This window comes from Juglans regia, chromosome 15, assembly GCF_001411555.2.
Source record: "Juglans regia cultivar Chandler chromosome 15, Walnut 2.0, whole genome shotgun sequence".
NCBI classification, from domain to species: Eukaryota; Viridiplantae; Streptophyta; class Magnoliopsida; order Fagales; family Juglandaceae; genus Juglans; species Juglans regia.
In genome coordinates, this window is record NC_049915.1 from 5,454,633 (window position 1) to 5,469,561 (window position 14,929).

The window sequence follows — 14,929 nt, forward strand, 5'->3', positions numbered from 1 at the left end:
CCTTATTTATATTGTAATATTGTTGTATTTTGTTATGTAATATTATTTTGCTTGTAGCATTGGTTATGGTGATCTATACTATTTAAAATATATAGATTATGATACAAGGATTGAATTAAAAATAATGATTGATAGAGTAAATGATCTTAACAAAAAACAACAATTAATGAAACAAGATAATGAAGCAATGATTAACAAATATTTAGTCTTTCAAAGTAGACAAACAACAATAAATGAATGGAAATATGGAATGACCATTGCAATTTTATAAGAGACAAGATTAAAATAATACAGAATCATTATTTTATAAAAAAAAAAAGAATAAAAATTCACTGATACAGATTTTTAATAACGATATACTATATAAAAGAAAATGGAGTATATTGAGGATCTTGTGTTGGTAATCCATGAAAAATTCATTGGTCAGTCCATTTATGCTAGGAGGCTTTAAGGTAGTCCTGGTGATGTTCCTTCAAGATCTTAATCTATTTATTTTCTCTGAATGTATGAAATCATTGCTTAAAAATTATGTCTCAATGAATTCTTTATTCAAATTTGATTTATCCAAATCCTCTGCTAGTATACCTATAGAACTTGATAACACTAATCAAGAACATTATAATATATTAAATATAGAAAGAAATTTACATGACTGGACAATTCTTAATATTCTAAAAAATCAAATTTATAAATAATCTACTTTCTCTTCAAAATTATCATTTCTTACTAATTATTCAATTAAAACTGTAGAAAATACTATTAGTTTAAATATATAATGATTATAAATCAATACAATTATTAACAAAAGATGCTATTAAACATTATATGGAACAAAAATATTCTTTTATACATATTAGATTAGTACAGGTTGCTATAAAATCACTAACATAAAGTGATTTAAATATTTTAGTACTACTCTGCCTAAGAGATGGAAGACATTATAAATTTTATGACTCATTATTTAGTATGGTAGAATCCAGCTTGTTCCAAGATCCAGTTTATTTCAATTGTTAATTTGTTATCTCAATTATTCCTTTCATTATTTGATACTAATATTTTACATGCTTTAACATTGACAATTAAAACAAGTAGTTATCACATGATGAAAGAATCACATCCTTTAATTGTAGTTTATAGGATCTATTATAAACTTATAAAAATAATATTAGAACTACGAACTCTTATTACTAGTCCAAAATGTTATACATTATTATTACAATCTAACACACCAAATTCTAGTATACATATTCCTAAACAAATTCATTGGAATCAAATTACTCTTCCTAATAAATAAAAGTTAGATAATATAACTTCATTATGTAAAATAGAAAGCAATGATATAGATGATCTAGAATACATAGATCAAAAGACGGATGAAGCAGTCCAAATAGCTTTTCAACATTTTAGAAGATCATTTTCACATTATTCTCCACTAGCACCTTCTAGTTATCACACAAATAAATATGTTCTTACTTCAGTCTCACAAAATAGATCTCAAAACCTGGATACCAGATACCTGAACTTGGACACCCAGATTCAGAGAGTTACACTACAAGACTTATAATAAGAGATTAATGAGATAAAACAATAGGTTAAAAATATGAAAACATCTAATTTTAAATTAGAGGATACAAATGAACAATTATTGCAAGAAATTATATTATTAAAAATATATAAGAATATTAATACCCATAATAAAGAATAATGAGAATGCTCAACAATATTTATTAAGGACAAGACAAATAATTTCATTAACATCATTGATAGAATAAATTTTCAGAAATGGTACACTGAAGTAATAGTTTCTATTAACCAAAAATTTTCTTTTACAACAATTATCTTATTAGACACAGGACTAGATTTAAATTATATCTAAGAATGATTAATACTTTCTAAATATTTTGAAAAAATAAAAGAAATATTATCTCAAACCAATGGAACAAAATTAAATATAAATTATAAATTATAAATTATCTAATGCACATATATGTAATAATGGAATTTACTTTAAAACAACATTTATTTTAGTAAAAAATATTAATATTAAAGTAATAATGGGAAATCCATTTGTTGCTTTACTATACCATTTCTCTATAATAGAAGAATTAATTTCTAGAAAAAATTTTTGGGTAAGAAATTCAATTTAAATTCTTATTTTCTCTTGTTTCAAAAGAAGCCTCATTAAAAAAAGAAACTAAATTTTTAACAAAAGATAAGATTAAAAGAAAAGAGAAACAAATAAATTTCTTAAAATAAGAATTAAAATACAAAAGAATTGAATAACAATTAAAAGATCCACTATTAATCTAAAAATTAATAATTTTAAAACTATAGTTGAAAAAGAAGTATGCTTCAGCTTGTCAAATGTCTTCTGGAGTAGAAAACAATAAATAGATGAATTACCTTATGAGAAAGAATTTTCTAAAAAAAAAATATTCGTACTAGAGCTAGACCAATTCAAATGAATAATGAATTATTAAAATTTTGTAAAAAATAAATTAATAATTTATTACCAAAAGAATTAATAAAGAAAAGTAAATCACTATAGAGTTGTGATGCATTTTACGTTAAAAAAAAAAAAGTAGAATTAGAACAAGAAGTCCCTCGATTAGTAATCAACTATAAAAAGTATTACATTGGATTATGTATCTAATTCCTAATAAAAAGAATTACTATATCACCTTTATAATGCTATTGTGTTTTCAAAATTTGATTTAAAGAGTAGATTTTGACAAATCCAAATTGTTGAAAACGATCAGTATAAAACAACATTCACAATCTCATTCGAACATTATGAATGAAATGTTATGTCATTTGGATTAAAAAATGCTCATAATGAATTTCAAAATATTATGAATGAAATATTTATTCATTCCACTCACTTTTCAATTGTTTATATAGATTATGTATTAATTTTTTCTTCATCTATTGAGCAGCATTGGAAACATTTAAATACATTTGTTTAAATTATTAAACAAAATGGATTAGTTGTTTATTACCAAAATAAATTATTTTAAAATAAAATTAGATTCCCTGGACATGATATCCATCAAGGAACTATTACTCAAATCAGTAGAGCAATATAATTTGCTAATAAATACCATAATGAAATAAAAGATAAGCAATAATTACAAAGATTCTTGGGAAACCTTAATTTTGTTGCAGATTTCTTTCAATCTCTCAAGCTATTATGTAAATTATTATTTAAAAGATTAAAAAAGAATCAACCTCCTTGGTCGAAAAATCATACAAATATTATAAAACAAATTAAGTGTCATGTTAAGAAATTACTATGCTTAGGACTCTCATATTCTCATACTTTTAAAATCGTTGAAACTGATGCCTCTGATCTTGGTTATGAAAGAATTATGAAACAAAAATTATCAACGGATTCTAAACAGATTATTTGATTCCATTCAAGATATTGGAATTCTACCAAAAAGAATTACAGTACTATTAAAAAAAAAATTTAACTATTGTATTCTGTATTTTTAAATTTCAAGATGATTTAATTAATCAAAAGTTTTTACTAAGAATAGATTACAAATCAGCTAAGAAATTTTTGATCAAAGATGTAAAAAACTTGGTTGCGAAAAACTTATTTGCTAGATGACAAGCTATTTTAAATATTTTTTATTTTGATATTGAACATATTAAGGGATAATCTAATTCTTTTTCTGATTTTCTATCCCAATATTCTTACAGGAAAAATTAAGTCATCCTCAAAATCAAGAGTAAAGTCTAAATCCTCATATGCGAGACCACCATCTCCTCTATATCCTTCACCTTGCCCTTTTGTAACTCCAAAATCATACACGGTATTGGAAACATTACGACAACCAATTAGGCCATCCTACAATTCATTATCACCATTAGTTTTTCCAAAATTACCAACATATTCAAAAGCCACTTCTCCTTCTTTTTCTACTCATTCTCAGATTATTAATCCTCTACTCTTATCACAACCTTCTGCATCCTCTATTATTATTAAGACTCACTGGCATCCAGTCTTTCATATTGAGTCTGAAATCCAGCACTTGTATGATCCCCAAAAATTACTTGATGTCTTTCTCTTGTCAGATTAGCATTATATTCCACAAAATATTAAGAAAATTTAGCATTTTTATGAATTTATATTAGTAGACACAAATTCAATTACTATTTCTAAAATTCCTTGTTATCTTCAAACTCAACATTCTCCACCGGTATATCTAATTATTGACTTTCATAAAATTACCATTAAACAAGTCCTCACCATGGAACAATGGGAAAAATCCTTATTTGATAAGAAAATTTTCTCATTCTCGTGACCCGCCATATTATGATTATTACGATTACTAGCAGATATGGACAAAAATATTTTTAAAATAAAACAAAAATTTGCGTCATTTTTGGTTCATCCACTTTGACAAATTACAAGAGACCAGGACACTCTCACGATGTTTTTTTTTTTACTATGGTGAGATTATTATGGACCTGAACTTTTCCTTCTTCCTATCCATCTCCAAGAAATTTTTAAGATTTTCTCATCCCAAAATAATTATTCACCCGCATTAAAACATTGTGTGTCACTTTTCTTTTCTCCCTCAAAATAAAATTAAATTGGATTGTGAAGTGGATGTTATCAAATTCAAATCTCATCCCTCATTCAATACCATTATGTTCTTAACCCGTCAAGTCTCCGCCAAATAGTGGAAAAAATATAATTATCATCACATTGTAAAAATGATAATTATACCATTATGTTCTTGAACCGGTTATACCACATTTTATTATTGTTAAACTATATATTATTATACATATTATATTCTTGGTTTACGTTATAAACACAAATATTTTTTATATTAGCTTATGTGACAGAATTTCACATAAATGGTATGTTTGATGAGTAATAAATAAACTTGCAAATAGATTTTTATTCCCTCAACCTAGATGTGATAGAGTAAAAAAATTGAAGGATTTATTTTATTAGTCTTTATTGGATAAAAAAACTTTTTCTTTAGGGGATATTTGAAAATAATTTCCATCTTACCTCATTCTATTTAATTTTCTTCTCAAATATCATTCAAACAAAAATACTTTCAAATTAATCATTACAATTTTTTCAAATTAATTATTACAATATTTCTAAACTTTCAAATAAAAAATAAAAAATAATTCATTTTTTTCAAATTTTAAAATAAAGATATTATTAAAAAATTATATTCTAATAATATTTTTATTTTATAATATTTTTTTTTATTTTTTCTTTCTCATTTTTTAAAATTTAATAAATAATACTTAACTCAAACTATCTAAGCATCCCTTTAATCTTGGTAAAAGAGATCCTACTCAATACAAAAAGCCCAAATACATGAGCAATTGGTCCCAATACATGCATGAAAGCTAGAATAACATACTAGGTCAGAAAGAATAATTACTAATTACTACTATTAATACATATATGTCTGATTATTTATTATTTGGATCCTGCTACATGCACCGTGAAACCCAACCGAAAGTTTTTATCGACGGTGTAATTTTTTTTTTTTTTTGGTCTTGTTTTTCAAAGTTTCAAACATTTTTTAAACAGCAATGCTAAACCCACCGAATTTGGGTCTTGAAAGTGTGTACCGAAACTTTTTTTTTTTTTATTTAGTGATTAAGGAAGTATTTTTTAAAAAATATTTATGATGATTGAAAAAATACATGAAAAAAAAATTAAAGAAAATTAAAAAAATAAAATGTGCTTGTTAGGACACACATTCGGGATAAATTTTTAGTGGGTGTTACTCTTTTTTAAAACTCTTAAACATTTAAAAAAAAAATCACATACTCATTAAAAAATACTTCTATAACCATTAAGTAAAAAAAAAAATCGGTATAATGTTGGTCTAATTATCATTTCTCTTATTATTTTGTGTGATGACTATAAATATATATGATGATGTAACTCAAGTTCTCGCAGATGCAAGAGTGGGTCCATTATAAATATCATAGGCGACAATGATCTTCGGTTAGTGAACTTTTTTTAACGTTTTCACGAATTTGCTTGGATTTTTTTATTTATTGAATATTGTTTTTTGTTTTTTGGTCAAAGAATTTTAGGAAAAAGTAAATATTTTTTTTTTTTTATTGAATATTGTTTTTTGTTTTTTGGTCAAAGAATTTCATGTCAATATTTATTTTTTTTAATAAGAGATATTTAAAAAAGCCTCATAAACTTTACAAGAAAAAAATATAGAGATATTTTAGGAAAAAGTAAATAATTCATGCAAGTTAATCTGGAGTAAACCAAAAACGTAGGAATCGCATATTTCTAGTTATAAGAAGAGATGTTGACCGATATTATTTACTACTGAAAAATTCAATAGTAAATAATGCAAAACTGTATGGCACCACAAACGTAGTTTTCGGAGGAATGCAAAACTGTAGCATAGGCTTCTCGTTCGGGTGAAATATAATAAATAATCTCTAATAATTTAATGTCATATCATGAGATGATGAGAGGATAATAAAAATTATGATGATGAGTAGAATTACTCCAACTTAATCACTTTCACGTTACCGCAAAATAAATAGTAATCCTAGATATAATTAGAGTTTTGTTACTAATCATCCTCACATACCAAATACTATATTTTTTAATTTTTATTTAATTTTATTCTTCTTAAACTAATTGAATTCTTCTGCTCATCATCTATATACCACACATTTGATAAGAATAGGAAAAAAATGTGATGTGTTGTGTGTAGAGATGATGAATATAATTTTTCTACTCATTTTTAAAAAAAATGAAATTTATCATTAAAAAATTAATTTTTCGTGTGAATACTATATATACTCAATTTCTTCAAAATGAGTGCGCAGTGTTTGCGGACAATATTTAATACAATGAGATTCATATATTGTGTAGATTTTTATGAATTGTAGAAAATGCTAGGATCAGAAGATTGAAAGCCGTGATGTTAATTTAAAATGAAATTAGGTATTTGTCAATTTGAGGATTTCAAATGAGTGAAAGATAGATAAAGTAGATCTTATAATATTTATGATTGTTTACATAGATTTTTCAGATAGTAGATGTTAAAGGTTTCAGACATATATTTCTTCTATTTGAGGCCATTAACTTTAAGGGATAACTTTCAGACATTTTGATCAACTCAGAATTTCCTGATTGTTGCTAGAAGGTGAAAATGGTTCTGAGGACTTAACAATGCATTGGAGCTATGATATTATTATACAGATTTCTATGGTCTAAAGAAAATATTAGGCAAGAAGTTATTTCGAAGAGTAATGTTAGGGACAAATTCTAAATGTACAAGTATCGCACATGCCTTGTCAATTGGCAGGGTTTATTTATTTATTTATTAAATATCTGTACCAAATTTGTACATTTAAGATTTATATATATTATTAGAGAAATACTTTTGTCACAAAAAAATTAGAAGAAAATAAATTCATAAATTGATGTGGTCTAATACAATATATCTAAAATTACTTTTATTATAAAGTGAATATATCAATTTACATACAATTACGTCAAGTACTTGTGAATTTAACTTTATATAATCTCTTCCTCTTCTCGTTTCATTATTCTATTTACAATATGTGGTATATAGACATGTCATCTTTTTAAAAATATTCATGAAAGATTAACGGTATTTGAATGTTGAGCTGAACTTAATTTTTTATGAATGATAATGAGTTAAGTAGTTGAAGGAGTTATGTGGGACCATCTAAACTGAGTTTAAAGTATCTTTAGATATTAAGATGAGTTAAATACTTTTTATGAAAAGTTGAAAAAGGTTATGGATTACACGTATAAATATGTGTTAAGTTAAAAAAGGTTATGAGTCCCCCACATGTAAGGAGATTTTGAACTAAGATAAATTTAATAATTTTAGAGTTAAATATTTAAATATTAAGCTCAATTTAAAATTAGATTAAACTTAACTGAACTTAACTGAACTTAATCTAAATACAGCCTAAAAGGAGTGGATTTGGAGGATAAAGAAATTGTTAAAAGGTTGATACTAATTCCAAGATAGATGTAGCTAAGGCATGATGAAAGCAGCTGTTTGGCGTCCAGCTTGCCATGGAGTATGGAGTAGTTTGGAATATTTATTAGGAACACAGCAAATTAAAGGACAACCCATTTATCACAAAAATCATGAAAGCAGCTGAGCAAAGCAATTAAACACTTTTGTCTGTTCTTGGATTTTTCACCATAAAATGATGCGCCCAACCAAGCCCTCATCAAGAGATTCTGCGTTGTAAAATAAACATCCAAGCGCCTGTAGCTCAGTGGATAGAGCGTCTGTTTCCTAAGCAGAAGGTCATAGGTTCGACCCCTATCTGGCGCGTTCTTATTTTTAGCCATATGCTACTTCTGGGCAAGTTGGAACTTCAATCTCTTCCTCCTAGTCTATCCATTCAGGAAACAGATCTTTCCATTCAAAATACTCAGAAATCCGTTCGAATATGACTGGTATACCTTTGAAATTGTTTGCGCTCCATTCACTCACATCCAAGTGCTCCATATTCACCATCCCAATCTTCATTCCTCCCTTCATTTCCATCATGAAGCTTGGCATTTCTATCTTGCTCAAGTTTTCTTTTGTCTTTGGAGAATTGGGTTCGGTCTCCTGGGGAACCACTTTCAACTCAAGACCTTTTCCCACCTGCAAAACTCAAAATTCAGAATCATGGGTCATGCAAAGAACCTAAAAAAGTGAGAAGAAAGAAGGAGGAAAATGGCATGTGCCGGCTTACCTTACCTTGTGATGCCACTCGCGCAAGGAAACTCCTGGCAACCGATATTGCTGCATCCTCGGAATAAACAGAAGAAGATTGCCGGAGAAAAAGAGCTGCATAAACTAGTAGAAATAAAGCAAGGAAGACCAAATTGATTCTGAAAACCAGAGCCTTTGAAGGAAAGGTCTTCATCATCATCTTTTGAAAACAGATACCTTCTTCCATCATATTTAGCAAAAACTGTAGTAATCTTACGGATGCAGTGGCCGTTAGAGAACTTAAAAGAGTTATATCAGAGAAAAAAAGTAGACAAAATAAAGAATCAAAGAGCTCCATATGTGGGGTTTGCTTGTGTAATTTTGTTGGTTTTCTGTACTTGGGGACAATCACTTTCGGTGCAAACAAAGGTTAATTTCTTTCCAATGCTGGTATTTGTAATTTTCTGCACAACTTCGGAGTTCCCCAACGTACCTTTTAGGTTTGGCCGTATATCCCTTGAAAAAATACCAACCAATAAATAATTTAATTCTGGAAAAAATTATTTATAAACGTGTAGATGATCAAACAAATTAGTAAAAACATCAGGATATACATTGACATGAAACCCACTCACATCTGTCTGTATTAAAAAGTAATGATTTTTTAGACTGTAATGTCACACGTACACATGAAGAAGTGGGTAACGTAAAACTTTATTCTTATATATAGAGGGTATATATGTGCAAGGCATGCGCTCGGTTCTGCTTGATCAGGATAAAGGATCAAATATGATAGACTGCCCTGTTTAGTTGCAAGACTTAGTTGAGATCAATTCAGTTCAGTCTAATTTTAAACTGAGTCTAACATCTAAATACTCAACTCTTAAATTATTAAACTTATCTCAACTCAAAACCTTTTTACACGTGAGATCTATAACCTTTTTCAACTCAACACATCTTTATATGTGGAATTCACAAACTTTTTCAATTTCTCATAAATAGTACTAAACTCATTTTAACATCTAACTCATTTTAAATGTGCTTCACATAACTCACTCCACTTACTCAACTCACAACTATTTATAAAGAATTTAGCTCAGCTTAGCTCAACATCTAAACAATAACCACTAAAGCATAATTGTCTTACCATTGAAGAAATTTATGGGCTTAACTTATCTTATAAAACCGGTTCTACAAGAGATGATTACTTATTCCTTATAAATATGCCCAAGACCTTGTCTACAGATAATGTGAGATTGTTTCTCAACATCTTCCCTCACGTTCAGGCCAGTATTTTTTTCTGATCCTTATCATGGGGTAAGTAGTGTGGACCCCTATTCGTTTTGTGATAGGCTCTAATACCATGAAGAAATTTATGAGCCTAATTTATCTCATAAAACCGGTTCTACAAGAGAGAATTGCTCATTCCTTATAAACATATCTAAGACTTTGTCTACAGATAATGTGAGATTATTTCTCAACAATCAAAAGATAAAATAGTCCGAATCTTTCACTGTAAATTTGTGTCTGGTTTATGATTGCTTGAGATTTAAGATGGAGATGTTATAGTTGTGGAGATTTCTGGTTGGATTTCAATTGACTGATTTGATTTGGATCAACAATATTTTTGTCTAATTTGATCTGTTATATGAGTGTTTTAATCCATTCAGATATGTAGCAGACACATTTTAACCCAACTTAAGAACTGTAGCAGCTATATAGGGGCACTTTGACCATATCATTATATATAGTTGGTAGGGATATATTTCAATTCAACATAGAATTTGTAGAAGAATATTTTGATTACATAGACCCTACAAGCTCCCTCTCTTATAAAATTGTCATTATGACAGCCCAATATTGTAAGAAATCTTAATTTTTTAAACTATTATTATTTTGGCAATTTTGAATAAGAGAGGTGGATGAATTTTTCTCTATAAATCCCATATAATTTATTATATTTACAATTTTTAAGAGATTATCATTTGTTATAATTCATTTAAGTAAAGAGGTACTAATTTCCAAATTGGCCATTTTTTTAAACGTAATGTTAAGCGGAAGTTTTAGGTGTATAACTTTCGTGCAAGCATTTGTAAAAAGATGGATTTCATCAGAATAAATGATTTTTTTTATAATTTTTTAGGGTGGAATCCGCTTTATTTACAAAGATCCTTCTCGATATTTGTATATTTGAGATTTGTATAAATCATTATTTCTTTCGTAAATTTATGACTCGAACTAAGCAATGGATATGTCGTCATCTTAAATTCAAGGATTGCATCCCTCCTTATCTTTCTAACGACATTGAACTGCTTATAAAAACAAAAGAAGATATTATGTGACAACAAAAATGTAAAATTGCTTCTTATTTCCCCTAAGCAAAATGTAATACTGCTAATCAATCGACCCTTTAGTTCTTTCTCTGTGCATACTAATTCCAAGAAGTTTTTTCTCGAATCGAATGCAACTCTTTCAAGACATCCTTGATGTTCATCCTTTCCCTTGGAAATTCCATGGAACAAGCAACTCCGATTCCAAGTATCAAACTCAAGCATTCTCTGATTTTGGAACTAATTGTAATTTGACTCTGAATATAATTGGGAGTCTCATTCGTTCTTGTCTCTCCATGCTGATCTTCTTTTTCCCAAAGAAGAACAGGATCAATAACATCAACCGGTCGTTCAGGCAAAGCTGCTTTGACAAATTCATGTAGCATAAAGCTGTCCTTGAACATGTCATCAGTTGGCCTTTTTCCTGTGAACATCTCCAACAAGAGTATGCCATAACTGTATACATCACCATATGTTGATACCTCGTTTCCCATACCATACTCTGTATATTCACACAGATCAACATGTTTGTTTGAAATGAAAATGAAAGTAAGTATATAATCTTGGAATTTGTAATAAACTCGAGATGGGAAGAAAAAATGTGATCTGAGAAAAGAAAATACCTGGAGGAGCATAACCCACTGTTCCTCTTACTCCAATGGAGCTTGATTGATCAGTTGAACAATCTTGTGTGCGCTCAATAAGAAATCTCGCCAAGCCGAAGTCACCAACATGTGCAGTCATTTCTTCATCGAGAAGAACATTTCCTGGCTTGAGATCGCAGTGAACAATCGGTTTATCGCAATGATGGTGAAGATATTCCAATGCATTAGCAACATCAATGGCAATATTCAATCTTTGAAGAAGACTCAAACTCTGTGGTCTCTCTAGAGCCTGATCATCATTTGTTTTTGGATTTGGATGCAACCACTCGTCTAGATTGCCATTTACCATGAATTCATACACCAAAGCCTTGAAATCATGACCTTGAAAGTCAACACTTGAACAAGCTGAAAGTACTTTTACAAGATTCCGATGTCTGATATTTCTTAAAGCTTCGCATTCAGCAATGAAACTCTTAGAAGCTCCATGGCGCAAGAGGTTGAGGACCTTGACAGCAATTGTTCGTGAATCCTGATCAAGAATTCCTTTATACACAGATCCAAAGCTACCAACACCAATTAAATTAGCCGAGGAGAACCCGTTTGTAGCTTTTAGGAGACTTTGGTAAGATACATTCAGAAGAGAATTTTCTGAGTTTCTTGAAGGGTTTTCTTTTCTCTTCTTTCTTAGAGAAAAAAGTAGACATAACAAAACCAAAGCGATGCCAAGAAGTGCAGCAAGTAGAGAGATGATCAACTTCAAGGTACGGCTCAGCTTCTGCCCCTTCAGGGATTTTTTGAATTTACATTTAGGAAGCTGAAACTCTGTTATCCCACCACAGAGCTCACCATTTCCCTTAACTGAAGTTGCACTTGCATTACTGAAAACCCCTTTTGTTGGTACCTCACCCTCAAAATGGTTGTAAGATAGATCCAATTGCTGCAAGAAGTTGAGACGTTCCAAAAACTTTGGAATCTCTCCAGACAAATTGTTGTTAGAAAGATCTAAAAGTTCAATACCTCTTAATGACTCAAATGATGAAGGAATGGATCCTTGGAAGTAGTTTTTTCTCATGTCAAGAACTTCTAGTTTTATACAGCCGCCAAGACTTGCTGGGATTTCACCAAATAACTTATTTTCAGAAATATCTAATCTTTCTAGATTTTTCGAGTTTCCTATTTCCATGGGGAGGATACCAATAAATTGGTTTGCAGACAAGTCCACAGAAATTAGTGAGAATGAGATCAGACCCATGACTTGTGGAGGGATAGCACCACTGAGCTTATTCCTAGAAAGAACCAATTCAAACAAATTTTGGCACTTAGCTAGGCTTGGAGGGATTGCACCATGAAGATTATTCATTCCTAAATACAAATTTATCAATAGTGTTAAGTTTCCTAGAGAGGGTGGAATGTTCCCTGAGAGATTGTTTGCATATAAATCCAAAATTCTTAACTTCCCAAGATAGCTGATCTCAGAGGGAATACTACCTGAGATTGTGTTCTTGCCAATCCCCAGCGTCTCCAAGTTGATGAGATTTCCTAACCCTCTTGGAATGCTTCCAGATATTCTATTTTCTCCTAGACCCAGTAAGCTAAGAGTAGTGGAGAAGTTGCTAATGCAATTAGGCAACACACCTCCAAGGTTATTATTATTTGTAGACAATATCCTGAGATCCGTGGCATTAGTGAGAGAGCAAAGAAAACCCAACTCATTTCCTCCACCATGTCCAAAGAGATTGGAGTGAATGGAAAACGCCTCAAGTCTGTAAAGCATTTCTACAGAGGGAACTTTTCCAGTGAGTTTATTGGAGTGTATATACAGGCCATATAGATACGAAGCGTTAGCTATTGAAATAGGGATAGATCCAGAAAACTGATTTCCAAAAATGTGAAAATGTTGGAGATTGGGTAAGGTGATGCCCATGTCCCAAGGAAGACTCCCATGTAATTTGTTGTCTCCTACATCAAAGACTATGATAGAAGAGAGATTAAAGATTGATGGAGGAACTGTACCGGCAAATCTATTTGAACCCAAACTAAAAAATATAAGTTTCGTCAGCTGGCCAAAAGATTCCGGAATACTCCCCCGCAAGTTATTATAAGCAACATCCAATACTTCAAGAGAAGATAAGTTTCCAAAAGAAGGAGGGATACTTCCTGTTAGGTTATTATTGTAAAGAGACAATCGTCGGAGCTTGGGCAAGGTGGAAAGCTCTGCTGGGATTTCTCCAAATAGTTTATTATAAAAAAATCTGATGTAGAAGAGATTGGTGCAACCAGATATATTGCTTGGAATTTGGCCACTGATGCTGTTGTTGCCTAATGCCAAGATTTGCAGTCTGCGCAGACGCCCAACTTCTGGAGGGATTATATGAATGAAGCTGTTGTTTGAGAGGATTAGTTCCATAAGAAAACTCAAGTTTCCTACTTGTGGTGATATGGAGCCCCCCAGATTTTGGGATTGCACGTCCAATTTTGTGACCCTGTCATGATGTTTTCGACCACATGTAACACCTTGCCAGCTGCAGAAATGGATGCTATCATTCCAGGAGCTCAGAAAACCAAGTGGGTCATGAGTTATCTTGGCCTTGAAGTCCAGCAAGGCCAACCTGTCAGTCTCATTCCCTGCGCCAACCACACAGGTGATCGACGAGACAAAGCAACAGATGAACACAAAATAATGTATGCAGAAAGAAGAAGATGATGCATGCGCCATCAATAATGGCTGAATAAGCTGCGCTCTTCTAACAGAGGCGGGTTGATAGTTTTACTAGCTGTTGGTACCGATATGTGGGTATTTGCTTCGGCAAAACAGAAGGCTCTTTAGCTGTTTATATAGTTTAGCAGCTCAAAAGGCATTATAATATATACGTACGTATGTATGTATGTATGTGTCTGATGCATGCATGCATGTATTTAAGTGGGTTGTCTTCTTTCTCACATGGGGATGAAATTTGCTCTCTATATATGTCTTCACTTTAGGGTAAAGAAGTCCAACTTTTATTATTATTATTTTTTTTGTGTATTAGGTGTTGAAATTTAGTGCCTTGCATGTCACGCTCACAATATAATGCAATTATATTGGCTAGATTTTCTTGCCAAGAATGTGTTTGTTTCTCTATCCATGTTTTGGAATGATGCCATTAAGTCAACTTTATTCCCAGCCCATGCACTTTATGCATTTACAAGGGGTCTTGGTTTGAGACTTTTGATTGATACACAACATATAATAAAGTTTGATATTTTTGTTTTTATTTATATCAGTGTGTAAGAGATAAGT

At 30.3% G+C, this 14,929-nt stretch overlaps 1 protein-coding gene and 1 non-coding gene across 2 annotated transcripts; one reads left to right on the forward strand and one right to left on the reverse strand.

Annotated features, from left to right (window-relative positions):
* The first annotated feature begins 8,272 nt into the window (after positions 1–8,272).
* TRNAR-CCU lies at positions 8,273–8,345 on the forward strand. Its single transcript has one exon. It is a non-coding gene; the product is annotated as a tRNA-Arg (tRNA).
* A 2,590-nt stretch (positions 8,346–10,935) lies between these two features.
* Positions 10,936–14,456, reverse strand: LOC108979544 (probable LRR receptor-like serine/threonine-protein kinase At3g47570). Its single transcript, XM_018950239.2, has 2 exons — positions 11,668–14,456; positions 10,936–11,546 (listed from the first exon to the last, which is right to left on the reverse strand). The coding sequence occupies exons 1-2, from the start codon at positions 14,363–14,365 to the stop codon at positions 11,146–11,148; spliced, it is 3,099 nt and encodes a 1,032-aa protein (XP_018805784.1). The 5' UTR covers positions 14,366–14,456; the 3' UTR covers positions 10,936–11,145.
* Positions 14,457–14,929: the final 473 nt, after the last annotated feature.

Coding starts and splice junctions, on each gene's coding strand:
- LOC108979544 (XM_018950239.2), bottom strand. CDS start 14,365: ATGGCGCATGCATCATCTTCTTCTTTCTGCATACATTATTTTGTGTTC. Junction 11,547..11,667: donor AGTGGGTTATGCTCCTCCAG/GTATTTTCTTTT, acceptor GTGAATATACAG/AGTATGGTATGGGAAACGAG.